The 23,767-nt window shown below is 39.5% G+C and overlaps 1 protein-coding gene across 1 annotated transcript in view; it reads left to right on the top strand.

Annotated features, from left to right (window-relative positions):
* The window catches only part of DCC (DCC netrin 1 receptor), a 781,864-nt gene that overhangs the window by 392,246 nt on the left and 365,851 nt on the right, over window positions 1–23,767 (top strand). Inside the window, exon 9 of the mRNA XM_061169229.1 lies at window positions 16,904–17,058. Within this exon, the coding sequence (XP_061025212.1) occupies window positions 16,904–17,058 (155 nt within the window). The remainder of the gene's footprint in view (window positions 1–16,903; window positions 17,059–23,767) is intronic.

Genomic DNA, 23,767 nt, shown 5'->3' with positions numbered 1-23,767 from the left:
TCATTGTCTAAATAAAAGTGAGCTGTGTGCGTCTCGTTTCAAGATTACAATCTACTGTTGTTTTTTGCTTTTTGGGTTTTTTCTCATCATTTTTTCTTTAAGATGTTTCACAGTTTTAAGCCTTTGAAGTTTGATTTGTAAGTCTATGATAAGTCTAAGTTCCAATCTATAAGAATAAACTGTATAATACCCCATTTAATTAAATGTATTACACTTACTTATTTTATATTCTATATTTGATCACTCTCATATCTGCAGTCTTTGTGTTTCTGCTGACTCTTCCTCATGGGGGCTTACTTCTTCCCATGTTTGAGTGATTCTTGATTGTTAAATCTAGTCCTTAGAAATTTATCTGAGGGAATTTTTGAGGCCAAGGTTTAAAGTACATTCTCAGGGGAGGATTTGCTTTACCAAAACGAGACCACATTAAACCAAATTTTCGCTAAGGTATATTTGGTCCATACAGGTCTCATACTGATATTTTATTAGTTATCAGAAAATCCATTAAGTGTGATAACATTTGTTTTTCTGCCATTTTTAACATATCAACTTAAATAAGTAAATTCAGACTTGTGGTAAGCAATTTTTAGAGGGACTTTTTTGTTGTTGTTCCAACTAAGCTAAGACTGAGACTGGCATGTATTCACCAATTCTCTCATGAGGCTAATTTCACTTTCTAGTTCATCCACTGAAGTTTGGTCTTTCAGGATCCTGGCTGTATGCAAGGTTCTCCAATCAGACCTTATACCCAACTTTACCTGCAGATTTGTTTCCTAGTCTCTTCTCCTGTTAGTTTCTAAAGCTACTAGCTCTAGACTTCTCTTGAAAAGCAAATACTCTCAGTTAAACACCGGCCCCGCAAGTCAGCTTTCCCACTATGATAATTCTCTTAACTTTGCTGCCAGCAAATTCCTGGATAATTTTTTTTTTTTAATAAAAGAGATTTTGGGTAATTTTGTCAGCATTTTAGGTGTGCTGTAACAGAAGGGTTTTTCACACACTATCTAGTTTGCCATACTGCTTGAAATGGAATTTTGTAATATTTATCAAATGCCCATGTGATTGGTATCATTATTATATATTGTTAATTATTGGCATTTGAACTAGTATATTTGAATATAAGCATGTTCAATGTTTGGAAATTTTTATTTAAGATTAAAGCATAAAGCCACTCTGTAAACATCTCACTTAGAAGGAATCAGAAAGCTAGGAAGCTTTCTTAATGGACCTTCCCATTCTATTTTTTAAGCATTTTGTAAGTTTCTCTCCTCATCAACTTTTGGGTTTTTTTTATATTGCCGATTAAAGGTGATCAAAGAGATCAGCATGTAAAAGCTGAATTTGCTTCAGAGAAACAATATGTTGCTAAATCCCAAGATTCTGTAGAGAAGAACACCTAATTTCAAATGTACTCAGCAGACCTACCTATGCCTCTCACACGGGGAGGGAACAGCATCATTATGTTCTTCAGTAGATGAGGATTTTGATAGGGCAACTAGGATCTTTATAAAATAGCTGTCTGTTGACTTGGCTGAGTTCCAAGTTTCACATCTTTTCTTCCATTTTAAACCTCCTCTTATATACAACCAGTCTAAAGTGGACATCCAGTGGTACACAGGGGTTCCTGGGATGTGGCAGCTTCTTCTTTCATCCTTTCCTTTTTTTAATATTATTTATTTTATTTTATTTTATTATTTATTTTTGGCTGTGTTGGGTCTTTGTTGCTGCGTGTGGGCTTTCTCTAGTTGCGGCGAGCAGGGGCTACTCTCTGTTGCAGTGAGCAGGGTTCTCGTTGTGGTGGCTTCTCTTGTTGCGGAGCACGGGCTCTAGGTGCACAGGCTTCAGTAGTTGCAGCAGTCGGGCTCAGTAGTTGTGGCTCACAGGCTCTAGAGCACAGGTTCAGTAGTTGTGGTACACGGGCTTAGTTGCTCTGCAGCATGTGGGACCTTCCCAGACCGGGGCTCGAACCCGTGTCTCTTGCATTGGCAAGCAGACTCTTAACCACTGCGCCACCAGGGAAGTCCCCTTCTTTCATCCTTGAATGAGGACCGCATTCACTTTCTGTAAAGTTTTCCAGCCAAAGGAAATATGACCTGTTTTATGCATCTCCATATATGGAATATTTGGTGGGGGGGATGATGGTGGCATGGGGGAAGTAGAGAGAGAGAAGGAGAAAGAAAGGGAGAGAGTGAAGGAGAGAGAGACACACAGAGAAAGGACAAATCTGATGGGACCTAGTTGTTGACAAGGCTGAGCTCACACTGATCCTGACTCTCACTATTCGTTCTTCTGGAGAAGAAGAGACTAGATGGGATGGCTGTCACAAGCCTTCCAGTGCCTATTGAGAACAATGGGGGTGGGGGGGGCGGAGCCAGGATTCAAGTGTGAGGCTTCTAGTCTCTCAAACCTGTGAGTGCTTTAAACACATAATGACCTGGAGGAACCCTTCATGATTTGAAAGGCACAGTACAGTTTGGGCTGGCTGGAGTGGTATTTAGCTCAAAATGCTGCAGTGTGATGATCGGATGGCACACTGCAACTTCTCTCATGCTGCGTCTCAAAATGCTTTTCTTTCCAGTTCACAGCAGCAAAGTATATCTTTAAGTTTCTATTTTCTTTTACAATCTGACCTGACTTTAAAATGAAAGGAAAGAAATATACATATGTTCCCTAAGATCATTCATTACCTGAAGAAGCAGGCATTTGTTTTAGTGGAATCTCTGCAATGGTTTAACTCTGTGACCTTATGAGATGTCTTGTAAGTTCTTTGCATGCAGCTGTGAAAACAGGTAAGAATTCTTGCCCCCTTGTCTTCATGTATCCACATGGATTTCCTGGAGGCACCTTAAATTCACCCTGCCCAAAACCATACTCACTGTCTCCTCCTTAAGTATCTTTTTCTTTACATTTCTTGGTTTATGTTAGTACCTTCCATCCTGTTGACCAAGCAGGAAACCCCAGGTCATATTTTATTCCTCCCCGAATCTTAGCACTGCCATTAGTCATCAGGTCCTGGCAGGTCTACCTTGGCCACAGCTCAGCCATGGCCCCTGTATTCTGTCATCTCCACCATCACTTACCTGATCTCTGACAATAGCTTCTCACCTTCTAATCCATCCATCTCACTGTCTCGAGCTATCTTTTTGAAATACAGTTTGGATCACTGACTTCACTGCTTAAAAATGTGAAAGTGTTTCAAATTTAAATATGATAAAATTTCTATGTCAAGACATGCACACAATAACTACCAAACTCCCTTGAATGGAAGTCTATCTCCAATCTATATATAGGTAGAGTGTGATTCCTATAACCTATGAAGATTAAAAATATACCACTTAAGTCCAAATGGCTGGGTTTGGAAATGGTACTACTATTTTATCAGACATGTGAGTTTTGTATATTTGATTATGTAAAAACCAGGAAGAACATTTCTCTGCTGTGGTGGACAAAGGGAAGATGAATGCTACCTTTCAGAATTGCTGTGAGAACTAATTGAAAGAATTCAAGTAAAGCATCCAAGGCAGTCACTGCACAAAGGCAGAGGGTCTCAGAATAGTGTGAGCTCAAAGACAATATGGAAGAGAGGCTGAAAATAAGGCCCAAAGGTAATGGTGGTAACAGTAATAATTAACAACAATGGGTTTCCATTTCTTTTTATATGAACCATTTATTTTCAAAGCTGCTCACTGTCTCCGGCTAATAAAACCATTTTATCCTTTACTCATCTATTGATATCTTCCTTACCTTTCAAGCCCATGGATCCTTCCTCCATACCCTCTTGGATAGTCATTCCTGTGGTCATACCATGGTCCTTGTCAACACCAATCTCTGCAACCTCTCCATGATCTCGATTTCGAACCTCATACTTTCATCTCAGTCTCTCATTTTCCTACCTTCCGTTTAAGACTCTGATTCCAACAAACCTTGATTCCATGGGGACCTACAATTCATTGATTCTATGGCATTTCCATTGTCCCTCATCCTTCATGTTTTCCTTCATTTGTTAAACAGCTAAAACCCCATGGCCAATTATTATAAAGACTGACATACAGCAATGTTTTGCTTCTTACTGTCTCATTTAATATTAATTTCTTGGCCAAAATCAACTCAAGTAAATGTAATTTTCTACCTACCTTTTCTTGCACTCTTATAGCTGAATATACCTGGAAGAAAATATGTAGCTGTGCTGACTAGTCTTGAAATTCATAACTACTTATCTGAAGTTGCCTCTTCATGGTGCTGGGGGTTGCATTGCACATAGCAGTCAGCCTCTCTCATACACGATCCTAATGATATTTCCTACCTTTTCCTCTCTTCTCAAATCTCCAACACCTTCCCTCTTTCCCTCACTCTTAATTGACCTTGCTTCTAATTTCCTGGAAAATAGTAGCAATCGCAATAGAAGTTGTACCAGCTTCCATGTCTGATTTACCTAAGTGGGTCTTTAAGCATATAATCTGTCTTTCCTCAAAGTGCTATAAAAGAACTGCCCATGCTCTTAACAGGGCCAGACATTCACTTATGCACTAGATCCCATCCTTTCTTGAAAACCAAAGAGCAAAGCTTCAGCCCAGTGTTTCTCCTCATCATCAATGTTTCCCACCTCGGGGTATCATGCCCTTCAGCATACAAGCATGTATTGGTATTTTCCATCTCATCTCAACAAATCATCCCTCTCAATCCCATTTCTCTCTTCCTATCACTTCATTCTGTTCCCTTTTATAGCAACATACCTTGAGTTGTCTAACTTCACTCCAATACCTTACCTCATATTCCAGTTATGATTCTGTCCCTAGTATTTCACTGAAACTGTTCTTATCGAGGTTTACCAGGTGACATCCATGTTGCTAAACCCAATAGTCAATTCCTGGTCCTCTCATTACTTGGATAGTTAGCAAATTTTGTCACATTCGATCACTTCCCCTTTCATGAAACATGTTCTTCCCTTGGATTCTATTACATACATTCTCCTGGTTCTATTCCAGTCCCTCTGGCCACTCATTTTTAGGCTCTTTTACTCCTAATCTCCCTGACCTGTACTGAATTGCCCTAGGACTCAGGCTTTGGAAATCTCGCTTCATCCAGTTTGTGACTTTATATTCTGTCACTATCTTGATGTCTTCCAGATTTGTATATCTGACCCTGACATTTTACCTGCAATTCTGAATCATATATCCAAATTCCTGCTTGATTTCTCAACTTTGATTTATCATGAGCATCTAAAACTTATAAACAAAACTAAATACCCATTTTCCTTCAGTCTCAAACCCTTTCCAAAACTTTATCATTCCAGAGGTTCCTCCGTCTCAGTGTAATCTGCATATTTCTCATTACTCAGGCCAAAGTCCTTGGAGTCATTGTTAGGTCCTCTCTTTTTCTCACACTCTATATCAAATCCATCATCAAGTCTTGGCAGTACTGTCAAAATATCTCCTGAATCCTTGATACAATAGGATACCTGATATTTGCTACAAAATAATACTAAAAGACTGGCTTTTGTGATTTATTTTGAGCTGAGTGATGGGAATAAAGTGGTTCATCGTATCATTCTGTCTAATTTTGTATTGCTCAAAATTTTCCATAATAAAAAAGAAGTCAAATAAATAAATGAAAATAAAACATATACGGAATCCTACCACTTCTTACCTCTTTTTTACTATGATCAGGTCTCATGTGAACTATTGCTATAACCTCTCAAGTCTATTCTTACCATACCAGCTGGAGTTAACCTGGAGTTAACACAAGTTAGATTGTGTCAATTCTCATCTTCAAAACCCTCCAATGACTTCCTGTCTCATTCAGAGAATAATCAGAAATCCTTCCTGATCTGGCCCCTTTTCACCTTCCCAACTTCATCACTTACTGTGTTTACTGTTTTCTTATCTGCTCACTCCTCTCCAGTCTCACTGGCTTCTCTGTATTTCCTATATATACCAAGAATCCTTCTCCCTCAAGACCTTTGTACTAGCTCTTCAGTCTGCCTAGAATGTTCCTTCCCTCAGACATCCACATGGATCATTCTCTAACTTTCACTAAGTCTTTGCAGAAATGGTACTTTCTCTTGGAGGTTTTATCTGACTGCTAGCATTCCCAGTGTCCTTTTTCATTCTTATTTTTCACCACTGCGTTATTACGTTTTAGTTATTGTTTCCTGAATCTCCTTTCTTGCCACCAGAATATAAGCATTATGTGGGCAAGGATATTTTTATCACTTTTATTCATTGAGTTATTCTCAGAACCTAGAGCAATACCTAACCCAGAGTAAAGACTCACAGAATAGTTGTTGAATTGAAGCTCCAACTGAAATGTCAATCACCATGTGAAACTCTACATGGTCCTCCAGGTCAGAAGTCATCGATTTCTCCTTTACCCTCCCCTTTCACTTTGATTACATCACTATTGTAGCATGTGGCACCTTGTATCTGGTTTTGTGTTAGTTTGATTACATGTGTGTTTCTCTCCCCAGTGATTGAGACTAGATCTTATTTATAATTCCATATCCAAGTGTCTAGTCTCCTGACTTCTATAGACGTTTACTGATTGGAACTGATATGATAAAAGTGGCAGAGAGACACATGTGATATTCTTAATAGATTTTTCCTCAACCAGTAAAGCAAATTGTGTTACTGAGGAAGATGAAAAGCTGACTGCAATTCAATAAAAACTTTTTAAGTTGAGAAACAAAAAGTTGATTTTGAAATTTGATTCCAATATCTTTGTTCATTTTCTGTTTTCTGGCTCTCAACTAGAACAAATATATGCCATATGTCTCTGAGCGATTAGCTGTGATGCTTGTTTGCTCATATAGGTTTATTTAGCCCCTTAACACAATAGCTTTTTAAAAGGTAATGGATTTAACATTTGCCTCAGATTTTGCAATGGCTTTGTCAGGCAAATTACTCTAGCTCAGATTATCATTAATCTATCTGACTGGTTAATGGTGTCAATAATGCAAGTGCCACAGTTAACATTTTTTAATCAGCCCCTCAGGAGCTTTCATTTCATAAGTCAGAGGACAGCATAAATTCTAGAATCTGAAAGCCAGAATTCACAGAGACGCAATTGCTTCGCAGATATCCAGCTGTCTCCTACTAGTACCTAAAAATCGTTAGAATGGAAAGTGATCTTCGGAATCATAGCCCAACTTCCTGCTACTGATGCCCAGGGAAGGGGTCATTCGCATCCCTAAGGCCACAGAGTAAGCTTCCATAATGAAAGCAAGCATTTATTGAGTACTCACTGTGCCAGATACCAGGCTAAGCATCTTATATAAATTATCTTATTTCATCCTTACACCAAAACATTATCCAGATGAGGCTTAAAGAGGTTTACACGTCTGTTATATAGCTAGCAAGCGGTAGAACCAGGATTGAATGCAGGCCTGACTCCAAAACAGGTGTTCTCAATCCCTATACCTGCTTGTTTCCAGCAGTTAGTGGATTAATCTAGAAGACAACCAAGCTTTCTTGATACTTTCAGACTTATGACATGGATTTCTTCTGTAGGCTTCTTTCTGATAATTTTCTGATTCAATGGCAAAGTTAATTTGCATCATTTATTTACCGTATATAAAACACAGTAGCAAACTTTTTATGTGTGCATAGAACGTTATACCTTCCATTCAATAATCTAAAATTACGTATGGAGTGTGACTCAGTGTATTCACAATGTTAAGGCTTTGGGGCTGTGAAATTGAACGGCCTGGGTTGCAATCCTGGCTCAGAATTTTACTAGCTGTGTGGCCTTGGGGCAATTACTGGTGCCTTCATTTCCACTTGTGGAATACTAATAGTACCTGACATGTAACGTTGTGATGAGTATTAAACGAAGTTAAGAAAAAGTGCTTAAAGCACTTGCTCATTGCCTGGTACACTGAAAGCACTCAACTTTTTGTTATTTAGTGCCACGTGCTAACTATGGTGTGGGTTGGAAGTGAACAATCAGTGAAATACAGGTATTTCCCAATTCATATTTAGAGAGAACTTTATCACTTTCACAAACATTAGCCCATTTGATCCTCAGATAAGGCAGGTATGATAATCTCTATTTTACAAATGAGCTTGTGTGGCTCAGTTGAGAATGTCTACAAAGCATTGCCTAAGAAGCTACACAACTAGGAAATATTAGAAGCAGGATTTAAATGCAGGTTTGTAGTCCAGTGATCTCTTTACTATACCACACAAAGTAAAAGATATTTCCTAAAAGACGTACATATAAAGTACTGTGGGAGTTCAGATGAGAGAATTAAAACACTTTCATAGGCATCATTCGGTTTAATCCTCACAATAACCGTGTGAGTTAGGCAGATAAGGGACTGGTATCTTCTTTTTGCAAATGAAGCAGGGAAGGCTGCAAGATAGCCCCTGACTTGCTCAAGGTCACACGCTTATTTTGTGGCAGAACAAAGACTGGACAGGGCCTTCCAACTTGCAGCGCTGTATGCTTTACACGGCTTTATGCCGCCTCAGGAAACCCCTGCTCACTGCTTGGGATTAGAGACCAGCTTTTCATGATTGACGTGGAGGATTCATTTTAGAATTCATCGTGCGTTACATTTTCAACACGGTGTTTACATATTCTTTCCCTGCTCCTCAGAGTTGAGGACCGGGCAGCAGATGAAGCTTGTTATGAAGGGAGCGTGTTGTGATGGATGGAAAGAGAACAAGACTCAGAATCCAACCACTTTCTGGCTCTGGCTTAAAGCAGGGCAGAGTCAGCCCTCCTCTCACTCTGCTTCTCTGCAAAATGTAAAACCCTGTCCTTTTTACCTCAAAATGAGTGGTTTAATTTTTCCCATGGCCTTGATGCATACTGCAATATAAAACCTGTCATCGACAGTTTCCACATATAAATGAACAACCCATTATACACTTGTGAGTTGACAATGTGTCCAGAACTGTGTGGGAAACGATCGAGAAGGGAACACTCTTCTTGGAAACAGTTTAGTCGTGTTTAGTAGGTGGGCAAGACTAAGAGTCTATCAGTGGAGATGGAGCAGTGACAGATCTAGAAATATTTAGGAAGCAAAATGGACAGAACAAGGTAAAAGACTGGTCCTTAATGGTGAGACAGAGGGGGTTTTCAAGCATAGTTCAGAGGTTTTAGCTTATTTAGATGGACAGATGGTGGGGCAATTTGCTGAAATTAGGATGCTGGAAAAGATCCAGGTTTGAGCATGAAGGTCAGAAATTCAGTTTCAGACACGTTGTGTTTGACATACTTTACAACATTCAAGTTGGAATGTCAAGCAGAGCCTTGAAAATAGGAACCTGGAGCCCAGAGGAGAAGATTGGGTTGGAGATAACATATCAGGAATTTGTCAGCATGTAGATGATAACAGCAGCTAGGGAAGGAGAAGACGGGCCATCCCCATAAAACAAAATGAGAAGAGGGCCCAGAACTGACTCATATTTATTAGGGGAGCATTGGCTGGAACTAAACAAAACAAATAATTTGAATCCAAAACTTTTCTTTTCCTATGAAAAGGTAGCTTTTTTATTTGTTGTTGCAGTAGTTATTGGATGCAGTAGTCTTTTGGATGTCTTCTAGGTGCGGCAACAGAGACTATGTTAAGGCAAAAATTTTTAAAGCCTGTTCCTCAGACTGTGTGTGCGTGTGTGTGTTTTAAACAGTTCAAGTAAAAACAATTTTTTTTAAATTAATTAATTTATTTATTTATGGCTGTGTTGGGTCTTCGTTTCTGTGCGAGGGCTTTCTCTAGTTGTGGCAAGCGGGGGCCACTCTTCATCACGGTGCGCGGGCCTCTCACTATGGCGGCCTCTCCTGTTGCGGAGCACAGGCTCCAGACGCACAGGCTCAGTAATTGTGGCTCACGGGCCCAGTTGCTCCGCGGCATGTGGGATCTTCCCAGACCAGGGCTCGAACCCGTGTCCCCTGCATTGGCAGGCAGATTCTCAACCACTGCGCCACCAGGGAAGCCCCTAAAAACAATTTTTAACCAAACTTTAGTGGAAATGCCTCTGACCGAGAAGATGATCTCTGTTCCCCCATCATGCTTTGTCTGGGGGTGGATCACCTCTGAACCTACCTTCCCTTCAAGATAACACTGATTCCAAAGTCTATGGTTCTGGGGTAAGAAAGGGTGTGGCATTTGGATGGTTGTTGCCGCTGTCACTTTGGGCCCTATTTCAGTGACTAGCATATTTCCGCTTTGAAATCCTCTCATCATTGCACCCTTCTTGCTCTCACTGAGGAAATAAAAATGAAAGTGGAGTGGATCAAAAGATGTTAAAAAATCTTTCCATCAAAAATACCATAGGTCCTTTCTTACAAAGGAACATTAATAGAACTCTTTCTTCTTGAAGCAACTAATTAGGCATTTGGTACATCAAGACAGGGTTTGTTGCTCAGCTCACAGCTGTGACTAAATGTTAACGCCCCGCTATACTTAGCCCTTAGGAGGATATGTGTTTTCTTAATATGTATGCTGGAGACAGGTTACAAATGATCCACTAAGAAACAGAACCATCGTAATCTGTAAACTGTGTTTACTTCTGAAATGTAAATCCAGAAGGGCTGAATTCAGCTAATATGCACACACACACACAAGTAATTTTCTATTCCCAATGAAGAATATTAGATTAAAAAAAACAAAACAAAACTTCTTTTAGTAGATCTCACTCTTCAAATCATGAAAATGAGACCCAGGAATGTGGAGTGGCATCTGAAGGCCACCTGAGTAAGTTGAGATGGAACACAGAACAGAACCCAGCTCTCTAAGCATTTCTGAGATCACACTATGTGAAGATGTTATCCAATTAGTCTATTAAAATTTTTACATTTATTTATGCATTCATTTTTTTAAAAAATGTGAGCACCAGCAGCATAGGCATTCTTTATCTGCAGTGGGTATATAGACTGAGTGTCAATAAAATATGAACGGAATATGACTTCTCTTCTAAAATAGTTCACAGTTGAGTCAAAGAGACAGACCTGTCTGTCAACACAACGTGATATGGGCTGCAGTAGACATGTAAATCAAGAGCAACAAAAGCACAAAGGAGATAATATTTTATGCTGCTTGAATCAGAGGACATGATGGTAGGAAAGCTCCAGCCAGGAGATTTCATTTGAATCGGATTTGAAGGATGAATGAGCTTTTGCCAAACTGAGAAGGAACTGAGTCAGGAGAAGGTAACTCCAAGGTAATCAAAATAAAGCAAAACAAAATTAACGAAAGTCAGAATGACAGAGGTAGGGATGGATAGGGTGTGGTGGAGCTGAGTGACCCATTGCAGATGAGTGCGTAAAGGTTTGGGCCACATCTTGAAAGTCTTTGAATCTTGTCCCAAGGAGTGGAGATTGTATTAATGATAGAATGGCAGCCAGCATGATGTTTTGGGTATGGAGTTGACAGATGATGTATGTTAGAAGAGTATCTCTGTCAACAGAAGACAGAAGTGGGAGGACCAATGACAAAAAACTAGGAAAAGCTATTATAATGTAATACATTGTAAGTAGGAGCCAGAGCAGGGGCCAGATCCAGGCACAGGAGAGTATAGCCTAACCAGAGTTAGGTTTCAATGCATACTGCTTAAGGGTGCATTCCATGCCACCATGTTTGACTCCCTGAATCAAAATATTTCAGCATCTAAAAAGACTTTAAACAAAATGCCTGATCTCAGCAAAGCAGCAGAAGTATTGTTATTGTTATTGTTAATGTATGCTTTTAGAACACAGTAGTTATTTTCCAAGAAACCTCAACCAGGTAACCCAAAGCACCAAGAACCAGAATTTACAAGAAAGAGATGCTTCTTACTAACACACTCTTCTTGGTCTCCATGTAAATAAAGATCAAAGAAAGCAAGTTGCCTGCATCTTTTCAGCCAGCAAAAGGAGACAGACTTTATAATTTATTCTCTATTTGGATGTTCAGTGAATGAATTTGCAGTGAACGGATTCTAGAAAGCCCAGGTGATTTACTTCCTTTACTTCAGTCAACTTTATCTTGAACTTGCCTGAACCCCACACTACCAACTCAGAGTCAAGGAGAAAAGAAATGGAGTAATGAAGCTCTGTCTGACAGTACCTACCAACACAGACCATGACGCTAAGCTCTGCGGATTTGAGGGATAAATTATGTCATCAGGGTTATAGGAGAGAACTTCATGGAGAAGCAGCCTGGGCCCCTGCTGCTTTCCCAGGAGTGGTTGGTGCGGTGACAGTCACGACGCCCGAACACAGTAACTGGGCAAAGTCCTGATGTCTACTGTTCTCTGTTCTTCAGAACCTAGTGTGGTATCTGCCCACTTACAGAGGATCATGGACTAGAGTGAGCTAGACAAAATCCTAATCACTAACTGTCTAAACACAGAGATTATGGAGAGTTTACTTTACATGGCTGGCATTGCCCTATTGTGGAACCAGAGAAACAAGAGTAACAAACTGCCCTTCCAAATTTAGATTTTACTTACTTGTTGGGAAATGATTTGCGATGGTTTGTTTTCAGCTATTAAAGAACAAATGGGGTGATCACAAGCCACCTGCGAATCTTTGAAGAAATCTGTGAAGGGTGACATGGCAGTAAATGCCATTGTCTTAGAATGCATTGGTATCACGTTTGATGCTGCCCCAGTAGGACCCAAGAAAGCATCAGAGCTTGCACCTGAGAAATCTGAGGCTCAGATAAGTTAATGAGAAAGCCAAGACAACAGCCCAGCAACAAAGCCCAGACACCAGTGTGGGCATCAGATATCACGGGGCTGTCCGACTATGCTGTGGAACTCGGAGCACACCTATTCCTTCTCCGTTGTGGTCAGCAAAGCCTCTTCCCTTTAAAAAATATTACCAGTTTCATTATTGAAACTTGTTCAATGCCTCTAGTTATGACTATACTTTTTTATTGAAGTATAGTTGATTTACAATGTTGTGCTAATTTCTGCTGTACAGCAAAGTGATTGTTGTACATATATATATACATTCTTTTTTATATTCTTTTCCATTATGGTTTATCACAGAATATTGAATATAGTTCCCTGTGCTATACAGTAGGACTTTGTTGTTTATCTATTCTATATACAATAGTTTGCATCTGCTACTCTCAAACTCCCAATCCGTTCCTTCCCCACACCCCATCGTTGACAACCACAAGTCTGTTCCCAATGTCTGTGAATATGACTACTTTTTTGATTTGACTTATCTCTGTAAACAATATTAATCTGATAGAAAATATCAATATGTGTTTTTCTTCATGATTGTACCTCATTAATTTCTTCAGATTGAGGAAAGGTCCTCTTCTTGAACTCAAGAACCCTTATTTCCTATGAGGTTGTGGTGGTGTTTTGTTATAATAATAGAAATAATAGCAGTAATAACTGCCACATATGGAAGACTCCCTGAGTACCAGGTCTCATGCCTACTGCTTTATATGGTTCACATATAGCATCTCACTGAATTCTCTAGAAACTCTATGAGGTAAACATTTTTATAGCACCAATTTGCACTTGAGAAATCTGAGGCTCAGATAAGTTAATGAGAAAATCAAGACAACAACCCCAGGCTTAAAAATCCTGAATCCACTCCATAGTCTACATAGCATTTTGATGTGACCTCAGTTTGATAAGATAAGCAGATTTCTGAAAATTGGCACATAAAATGGAAATGTTTAGATTAAATTGTTGTTTAAGACCATTAAGAGCCCACATTGAAGAAACTAGTGGTAAATCTAGGGCAGTGCTAGCGTCTGGTTGGAGGAAGGGCTGAGATCACTACCATGCAAGTGTTTTCTAAAGATGCTTTGTTCATACTCTGTTAACACTGAGGAAGTATCAGTTGTCCATATCAATGAATATAATTTTTTTTCATGACCATTAGTAATCTGGGATATTTTTGGAGGCTGCTGGAGATTATAAGAACCTAAAACTCCCTTCCTTGTAATAAAATCCAGCATCCCCTTTTATATGTGAGTAATGTTGCTATTATATGATCTTAGACATTCTTACCTGGACATGCCCGGATGTTCTTGCCTCTTTTTCCTTTGAAGAATGCCTTTTCAAGGGGTTATGCCAGCTTGTCCTAGAACACAGCTATTTCATCTAAATTATTCAGTAGTTATAAGAATAAAGTCAGTTATGAAAGCTGTCCTTCCTTATAGATACTCAAGGAGTTTGGTATGCAGATCTGACCTTCAGTGACAAATATGTTGCTTGAAGGTTTAGAAAATACATCCTGAAATGGCCCATAACAGATGATAATTACACTCATTCTCCCAGTGGTTTCTGAATGCCCAGGTGTCTCTTCTTTCCCTTTAGGAGCTCATGTCTTCTACGCAAAGTACCCATGATCCAAATAGGCCCGTTGTTTTCCCCTATTGTTGAATGATACCAATACTGGATCTAGAGGATAAAGTCCCGAATTTCATTCTTAACGGTGGTATTCATTAACTGTGAGTCCTTTAAAAAAAAAAAAGTTGTTTCTTTAAATCTCACTTTTACATCTATAAAATAATGATAATAAAACCATCCTATTTATATAAAAAGGGAGGCAATGCATATAAAAATTCTGCTGAAAGAAAATAAGATGCAAAACTGTCTACATCCACAAGGCATACAATCTGATTATGAGGGTTTTCTTTTAAAAAGCAATGTATTGGCCTGAATAATCTTAGTTTGGTAGAATAGATCAGTGTGATGTGTGGTACATGGGAGCCCTATCTGATGTTTCTTACTCCTATTTACGATAGGTAACTATTGAATCCCACCCAGATCCCTCCCCCACTATAAGTCACAATTCAGCCTTGCAGCAAATTAACACAGTAAAGTTAGGAATACCTAAACCTTGCGCTATATCCAGATTCATACAGGGTGTTTTGTTTTTTGTTTGTTTGTTTATTGTGGTAAAATATACAAAACATAGCATTTACAGTTTTAACCATTTTTAAGTGTAGAGTTCTATGGCATTAATTGCATTCACCTTGTGGCACATCTCTCACTACCCTCTACCTCCAGAGTTTTTTCATCTTCCCCAACTGAACTCTTTACTCATTAAATACTAGCATCCCGTCCCTCCCTCCACCTTGCCCCTGATAACCACCCAGTGTGCATATTTTAATTGTGAGCGGTAATGGATAAACTAATGCTAACTGCTATAACAAGCCCTCAAATTTATAATGGCTCTAATCTGTTTGACTCTGTAAAGTATTATAGAAAAAGGATGTTCCTGATTGACAGGCAGTTCTTCTCCCAGGTCTTCTCCAGAATTCTTGCAAAAATTTGACTTCTCCATCATCTGTGTATGGCTTCCAAGGTCTCCCTGCCACATATGTGGTTTTTTGAGGCCAGGCCTGGAATCAGCACACATTGTGTACACTCAAACTCATTGGTTAGACCCAGTCACATGGCCTCATCTTGGCTTCATGGGGGCCAGGACATACAGTCTAGTACCTGAAGAAGGAGAAATGGGTTTGAGGAGGAGCCAGCCAGTCTCTGTCATATCAGTCAAATTAAGAGTGTATATATGCCTGGCAATCACCATTCATGCCCGTAGAACTTTGTTTTCACTTTTCTCTTTGGAAGCTTAATTTGCCCTGGCAGCAAAATAGGTTTTATTTTAAATATCTCCCCAAACAAAATAAAACTGAATGGTAAAATTAAAATGAATATATAATTCCACTGAGATGCAAGAGATATCATCTAGATGTAGAAACCTTAAGAAACAGTTAAGTGGATAAGAAGGAACTCTTTCTTCACATTCAATTGTACGAGACCAATGAGGATATAAATGTCTAGAATCATGTATGTCCTTAAAGCATACTTGAGGAGTTCCTGTTTCTTATATGTCAGCATCCATATCCATAGGATTTGTCTTCTCTTAATATGTACTATAAATCTCACCATGATCAGCAGATTAATTCATTTGTTTGGAGCCTCTGAGGAAGTTTTTAACTGGAAAATAAATTGGACACATGTAGTTGTGGCTTGAAGAAAAGGCAAGTAGACACGTGTTGTACTTTCTCCTCACGAGGAAGGGCATCTACTTCCTTTCACTAAATTGCACTTAACATAACCACAGGACCTCAAGCTCTGTACACATCAACACTTGGCATCTGCCTTTTCCTTTCCTACAATGAAGGAAAATGCATAAATGCATTTGTCGACAGTACTGACAAAGACTGACTTGTGGAATAATCAAAACCCTGATCTCTGTCATTAGCTGAATGTTTACAAAACGCATCTTCCTGCCTACATTCCAGACGCTTCTTCTTATTTTACTAGCTCTTTGTTTTGAGTTTTGAGACTAAATTGTAAAGTGTCAAGGGAAAAGACTTTCCTATGCAAGGTTCATGGGAATGGCATAAACTTGAACTCCCCAGAAACCCTGCAACATTTATTTGTAGGCTCTTCCAGTCAGTTTACATCCCATAATAAGCCTTCGAGGTCTTGCCTTACATGCGGAGTCAACAGGAAATGAGTAAGCAACCTTCTGGTCTACCTTACTGCTCTTGCTCATTACTTTGTTTTAAAATTAATTAATTTATCTATTTTTGGCTGCGTTGGGACTTCGTTGCTGCGCGTGGGCTTTCTCTAGTTGCGGAGAGCGGGAACTACTCTTCGTTGCGGTGCACGGGCTTCTAATTGCGGTGCGATGGCTTCTCGTTGCGGTGGTTTCACTTGTTGTGGAGCACCGGCTTTAGATGCGTGGGCTTCAGTAGTTGTGGCTCGTGGGCTATAGAGCGCAGGCTCAGTAGTTGTGGCGCACGGGCTTAGTTGCTCCGCGGCATGTGGGATCTTCCCGGACCAGGGATCGAAACTGTGTCCCCTGCATTGGCAGGAGGATTCTTAACCACTGTGCCACCAGGGAAGTCCCTCTCTTGCTCATTAAGTAAAGGCTGTGGTTAAAAGTATTCATGTGGGAATAATCTTTCCCTGCAACTTTTATTTCCTAGGGAACGAGCAATGAATACATCCCAGCCTGGGTCCCTTCAGTTTACTGTGGGAAACCTGAAGCCAGAAGCCATGTACACCTTCCGAGTCGTGGCCTACAACGAGTGGGGACCAGGGGAGAGCTCTCAGCCCATCAAGGTGGCCACTCAGCCTGAGTGTGAGTATGAGACAGGAAGGGCAAATTTAGAAAGTATTTGTTTTCCTTGGCGATATCTTTGAATCCTTTCATAGTAATTTATTGAGGTGACGGAATGGAAGGAATATTTCTGAAGCAACATGTTTAACCTGAGGGTTTTTAAAGGTAAGATAACTTTAACAAAATGGCCTTCCCACTTTGGCCATATCTCCAGAATGACAAATTAACAACTATCAAGGCCTGGTCCATCCACACAGTCTACATATTCACTCCCGAGTAAATGACTGACTCTACCCGCCAGTACTTCATCATCAACATTGGGTTTCAGCCTCCTGCATTGATTTTTTCAGATTTTTCTAAGTTTGTCTATAAAAAGTGTAACATCAAAGGAGAAGAAAAATGGCATAGGACTTCTCAATACAGGGATTATTCAAGAACTTACTCATGCACTGAATGCCCTTAAGAAGCTTACAAAAGTGAATCTAGAGTTAAGAAATGTAAAGAGATAATCTCTATTGGGCAATCTCATTGTCCTTTAACATAAATCACTATATTAAGCTCCATGATCACAAAGTAATGCAGCTGAATGTTCTTTGACCAAGTTATAATTTAGTGATTTCTACTTTTATAAAGGAACAGCCCCCAAACTGTACATTTGAAAAATATTTCTGTATCTTATAAAATTTTGATTTTTCTACTAAACTTCTAATTTATTTGGAAAGATTATTACTGATGAGTAGTCTGCCAGCTTTATTTTTTTTAGAGTTTTAAAAAAATTGTAATCTAATAGCTAAATGACATGAAGGACTACTTGTAACAAACTACATTATTTAGAGATTTAGACACCTAGTTTCATCTACTTCTGTTTTTTGTTTTTGTTTTTGTTTTTTTTTTGAATGATGCTATTTTATCTGTATTCCCAATCATTTTATTTAAAACTATATTGAACTTCAAAATTACCTCACATACTTTTGGAAGAAGGTGAAGTAGAAATCAGAAAGATTTTCATTTGTACATATGAGAAAATAATCTTTGGACTAGGTCACTTCTTAAGGATTTGAAATCAATACGTTGAAGAAGAGCAACTGAGACGTAGTCTGGCTGCTGGTATCATGCTCTGCACACTGGGCGGAATCTCCGTTCCTTCTTCCACTCAGCCAAGGCTACAAAGACCAGATGAGGACAATTTGCAGTAAAGTATTTGTTGGGGGTGGGGATATGACTAAGCTGGACAAATCTTGGAGATATTTGCCTCACAGAAATAAAACCTCACGTAGCATCTTTAAGGGCATAGTAATGTACAGGTTTCAGATCACATAAAAAGAAACGAAATTGAGTTATTTGTAGTGAGGTGGATGGACCTAGAGTCTGTCATACAGAGTGAAGTAAGTCAGAAAGAGAAAAACAAATACCGTATGCTAACACATATATATGGAATCTTAAAAACAAAACAAAAAAAGTGGTTCTGAAGAACCTAGGGGCAAGACGGGAATAAAGACGCAGATGTACTAGAGAATGGACTTGAGGACACGGGGAGGGGGAAGGGTAAGCTGGGACAAAGTGAGAGAGTGGTAGTGTATATATGGACATATATACACTACCAAATGTAAAATAGATAGCTAGTGGGAAGCAGCCGCATAGCACAGGGAGATCAGCTCGGTGTTTTGTGACCACCTAGAGGGGTGGGATAGGGAGGGTGGGGGGGAGGGAGACGCAAGAGGGAAGACATATGGGGATATATGTATATGTATAAGTGATGGACTTTGTAATAAAGCAGAAACTAACACACCATTGTAAAGCAATTATACTCCAATAAAGATGTTAAAAAAAAAAAAAGAAAGAAAATGCAGCTTCCCAAGCAGGACCAGCTAAATAATTTGCAGGACCCAGAAGCTACAGTAGAGCATTAAGCCATGCTCCACGCAGGACCCTCCTAAGCGTGGGATCTTGTGCAGCTTCGTTAGTCATTAGTCGTATGCCCACAAAGCTGGTCCGACTTCCAGGTTTCTCTTCTTAAGAATGTTTTGTTGCTGTTTGGATTGAAATCACGAGATAATGCTGATTTCCACTTTGCAGTGACTCTGTTCACATGTAATTTGAGTCATCAATTTCTTCATTGACTTTTTTGTTTTTTTTTAATTAATTAATTTATTTATTTATTTATTTTTGGCTGTGTTGGGTCTTCGTTTCTGTGCGAGGGCTTTCTCCAGTTGCGGCGAGCGGGGGCCACTCTTCATCGCGGTGCGCGGGCCTCTCACTATCACGGCCTCTCTTGTGGCGGAGCACAGGCTCCAGACGCGCAGGCTCAGTAAATTGTGGCTCACGGGCCCAGTTGCTCCGCGGCATGTGGGATCTTCCCAGACCAGGGCTCAAACCCGTGTCCTCTGCATTGGCAGGCACGTTCTCAATCACTGCGCCACCAGGGAAGCCCCTCTTCAATGACTTTTCACAGATCGTATATATATAGAATAAATACATTTTATGAATATTTGGTATTTTAATCAATAAACTTGAATAAAAACAAATTAAGTCAAAATATATATATTTGAAAACGGTATATGCCATGTTGTATACAGACTGATAGTTGAAAAACCCATAAAAAATTCTGTAAAAAAATCTTGTTCAATTCTCTCATGGCAGAACTTAAACTTTAAAAGCATGTTCATTTTCAGAAGATCCAATTTCTATGGATCGTCTGAATTCTTCACTTCCTAATCCAACTATTATCCCTGGAATTGTTTTAGTGTACTTTTCAAGGCTGACTGGCTATGATTACATTACATTTCTGATGAAAATTCTACATAGTCAGTTTCACTTCTAGGACTGAGCAACGTTATTTTTCTTCTATTAATACCATTATTTTTAAGTATCCAGTTTGAAAATCAATATCCAGCATTTTTTTAATTCACATTTTTAAAAACCTTTCCAAGCCAAGGGACAAGAAAAAGTCTTTTCCATTTGGATACTGACTAATAATAACGCCTCATTTCATTAAAAACATTACTCATGATACAACATTTTTAGTATAATTAGTCAAAAAAAGAAGTCTGCGATTATTTGTATTACACATATGGCCTTAACTTTTATAAAGTAAAAACAATAACATAATTCAACTTACAAGTGTGTTTAATGAACACCCGCTGTGTTCCTAATACTGTTCTACACTGTCTGAGACAGGTTAAGAAAGCACATCTGTGTAACGAAGTAACAGCACTTAGGGCTCTCAGAAGCTTCCTGAGGAAGCAAATATTTTAAATATGTAACAGCAACAAAACAAGTAAGGAAACTTGTAAGAATTTGTTAAATGAAATATTAAAAATCTGAATCACAGATTTGTTTATGAGCCCATTACTTGTGACGGCCGAGGCATAGGATGCCAAAAGCGCAGCCTCTGTGTACCGGTGCCAGATCGAATCTCGGAGACAGAGTTTTGGGCAAAGTAGAAAAGAATAGCTTTATTGCTTTGCCAGGCAAAGGGGAACACAGCAGGCTCCTGCCCTTGAAAACTATGTGTACCAACCAGGGAGGATTTGCTGAGGAGTTTTATGGCAGTGGTTCAAGGGTGGGGTTGCTGATAAGATTAGGGTGTATGCAGGGTTTAGGCTCTTTAATCTTGTTTCAGGTAATCTTCTTGATGAACTTTCTGGTCCTTTTAGTCTGGCCTCAGATGGTTTCCTCTGGCCTAAAGAATGCTAACATCTTCATTTTGCTGGGTTTTAATTCTATAAAGGGCTTAAAGACATTGTTATGTGTGTCCCTTGAGGCAGAACCAGGACCCTGCCCCAAGGCTGCACTATTGTTCCTCGGCTGTTCCTCCCTTGACTCTGCATCCCTTCCCTTCCCAGATTAGCAACTGTTCAAATCTGCCCTTTGGATCTCAGGGAAGGTCATGGAGGCTGGAGTCTCTTCCCTTCAAGAAATGGGGAACATGAAAATGCTTCCATGCCCAGGAGCCCCATAGGGTCCTGCTCGGTCTCACATATTGTCTAGGTAATTTTTTATGCCTGAATCATATTGTGCTTGCCTCCTCAAATAAGTGCTTTATTACAAAGACAGCTGCTTCGGTCCTTTGTATATATCTTCCATTCTTCCTCATTCAGAAAGCAGTCTGAGAATATATGTAGACCAACTCACTGGGTGCTGGTTTCTGTAAGCATTTACTTTGCTTAAAAATTAGCATAAATGATGATAAGGCATAAAATAAAAACTAAACACCTAACTGAATAAAAGGTTACTTGTTGGTATTGTTGTGTCATATAAGTTATCTTTCGCCAGAAAATGAAAGTAGAAAATCATTCTGGTTTCGAAACATTGAAAGTATCTTGAATTTTTTTCATTAAGGGCAGTGATAGTGGTCTTAAAATGCTAACTATATTTTGGCCTTTAATAACACCTTTGTTTTATTAAATCACCTCTCTTCTTACCACTGTATGGAGTAAGGATTATTTCCTTTGCAGGCCATTGTTTACTTGCAGGGTGACCTGATTGTGTTTCATTAAGAATCGGATAATTGTCCTTGGATAATTAATATCTTACTGAGTAGATAGGTAGATAGGAACAGTTCAGCCTAGATAAACAGTACTTTAGAATATCTTTTACATGTGCAAAACAGCAAACTCCTTCAATTCATTTAGATTAAGAGTATTGTGTAGCTCACTTGCTGTCTTTATTACAGACATTAGGATAAATAAATTATGTATCAGGACTAATAGGTACGGCATGTGTATTTTATCTTCTGTTGTTAACACAAAATGCCATTTTAGCAATTTCAAAATATTTCTAGGGTAAGGAACACTTCATCTTCTCCAAACCTGCTCAATAATACACCAATTCCTGAGTAAGATGGAACATCTTAGAGATCCTGTGCTTCATTTCCTCCTCTCCCCACGCCCCTCCCACCCCCCCCCACCCCCCCCCCCCCCCGTCCCCTCCCCTCCCCTCCCCTCCCTCCCCTTTTCCTTACTCTTTCTCTTCCTTCTCTCTGGACTTCTTATAAGCTCATCCTTTTGTGTTTTTAGAGGAAGTTCAGAGGCTGATTTTATTACTTGGTTAGAATTTCAGAATTTAGAGGCAAAGGTGGGGGGACGTTTTCATTGTTCTCTCACTGACAAAATGATCTTATCTTTTGAAAATGGGTCTCGTCTGGTTAGCATTTGCTTGCTCGTTTTATCACTGTTTTTCCAAATGTGATGTAGTAATTGTACACTAAAATGACATAGCTTTTATACAAATTGAATTTCAAGTTTTCCATATTATTTGAAAATAGCAACTCTGTTATGAAAACCATATTCTCAAGGAATAAACACTGATGGAAAACATGTCTGAAATATAAATCAGCCAGCAACTGTTTCTAAAAAGTGCATGCGTACTGCAGTAATCATTTAAAGAGATCAGCAGCCCAAGACCCAGTTTATGAAATAATCACCCAGAATACAAAGGCTTGATTTATTGGAAGGTCTGTGTCTCCTGATTATATCTTCCTTTGGCTAAACCCTTGCTCTTCCCCCTGCCTTTATGGTGCATAATTTCTTTGCTGTATTATCAGCCAGATTTAAGTCCCCGTGTGCTTAAGACTTGTCTAATCTTTTCATACCACATGTGGAGAATTTTTGAATTATTATTTGGGGTCCTTTAAGATGCTGTTAAGGCAGTTTAATCGTGAAGGATGTTAAAATGGACCACATACTGGCTGGAGGCTTGAGTTAGAATGGGGAGCCTATTTGCTAGACCACAACCCAATTATCCACAAAACCCTTTTATAGTTAAGTGTTGTAAGTAATATTCTTAGTCCATTATATTCTTTACACTGAAAAGATGAGTGAAAGCAACCCCCAAATCGACTTTAGAATATATTATACAGAGGAAATAGGACTTCCCTGGTGGTCCAGTGGTTAAGACTCTGCGCTTCCACTGCTGGGGGCACGGGTTCGATCCCTGGTCAGGGAACTAAGAGCCCACATGCTGTACGGTGCAGCCAAAAAATAAAAAAAAACAAAAATACTTACGGGGCTTCCCTGGTGGCACAGTGGTTAAGAATCTGCTTGCCAATGCAGGGGACACGGGTTCGAGCCCTGGTCTGGGAAGATCCCACATGCCGCAGAGGAACTAAGCCCGTGTGCCACAACTACTGAGCCTGTGCTCTAGAGCCCGTGAGCCACAACTACTGAGCCCACGTGCCACAACTACTGAAGCCTGTGTGCCTAGAGCCTGTGCTCCACAGCAAAGAGAAGCCACCACGATGAGAAGCCTGCACACCTCAACAAAGAGTAGCCCCCGCTTGCTGCAACTAGAGAAAGCCCACATGCAGCAACGAAGACCCAACACAGCCAAAAATAAAATAAATTTTTTAAAAAGATAATTAACTGTTTAAAAAAAGAATATATTATACAGAGGAAATAGACATATTTGCCTTTTTCATCTGTCCCTGGATTTTTTTTTTTTTTAATTCTAATAAAGCTCTACTTCTATGGTTGTTATGGGGGGGTACTGGAAAGTCTCTGAACATTATGTCTCCAAACATTACTATCCATATCCTAGGACAAGTTCCTTAATCCTTGAAAGCTCATTGTCCTTGATTATAAATTGGAGATATGAATGATTTACTCCTCCTCCTCCTGATGCCAAAAGCTCAGCCTCTCTGTGCACCGGTGCTGAATTGAATCTCGGAGATAAGAGTTTTGGGTGAAGTAGAAAAGGATAGCTTTATCATTTTTCCAGGCAAAGGGGGACA

Source organism: Eubalaena glacialis, chromosome 15 (assembly GCF_028564815.1).
Source record: "Eubalaena glacialis isolate mEubGla1 chromosome 15, mEubGla1.1.hap2.+ XY, whole genome shotgun sequence".
NCBI classification, from domain to species: domain Eukaryota; kingdom Metazoa; phylum Chordata; class Mammalia; order Artiodactyla; family Balaenidae; genus Eubalaena; species Eubalaena glacialis.
Note: the sequence above shows the minus strand (reverse complement) of the source record. Positions and strands in the feature narration are given on the sequence as shown.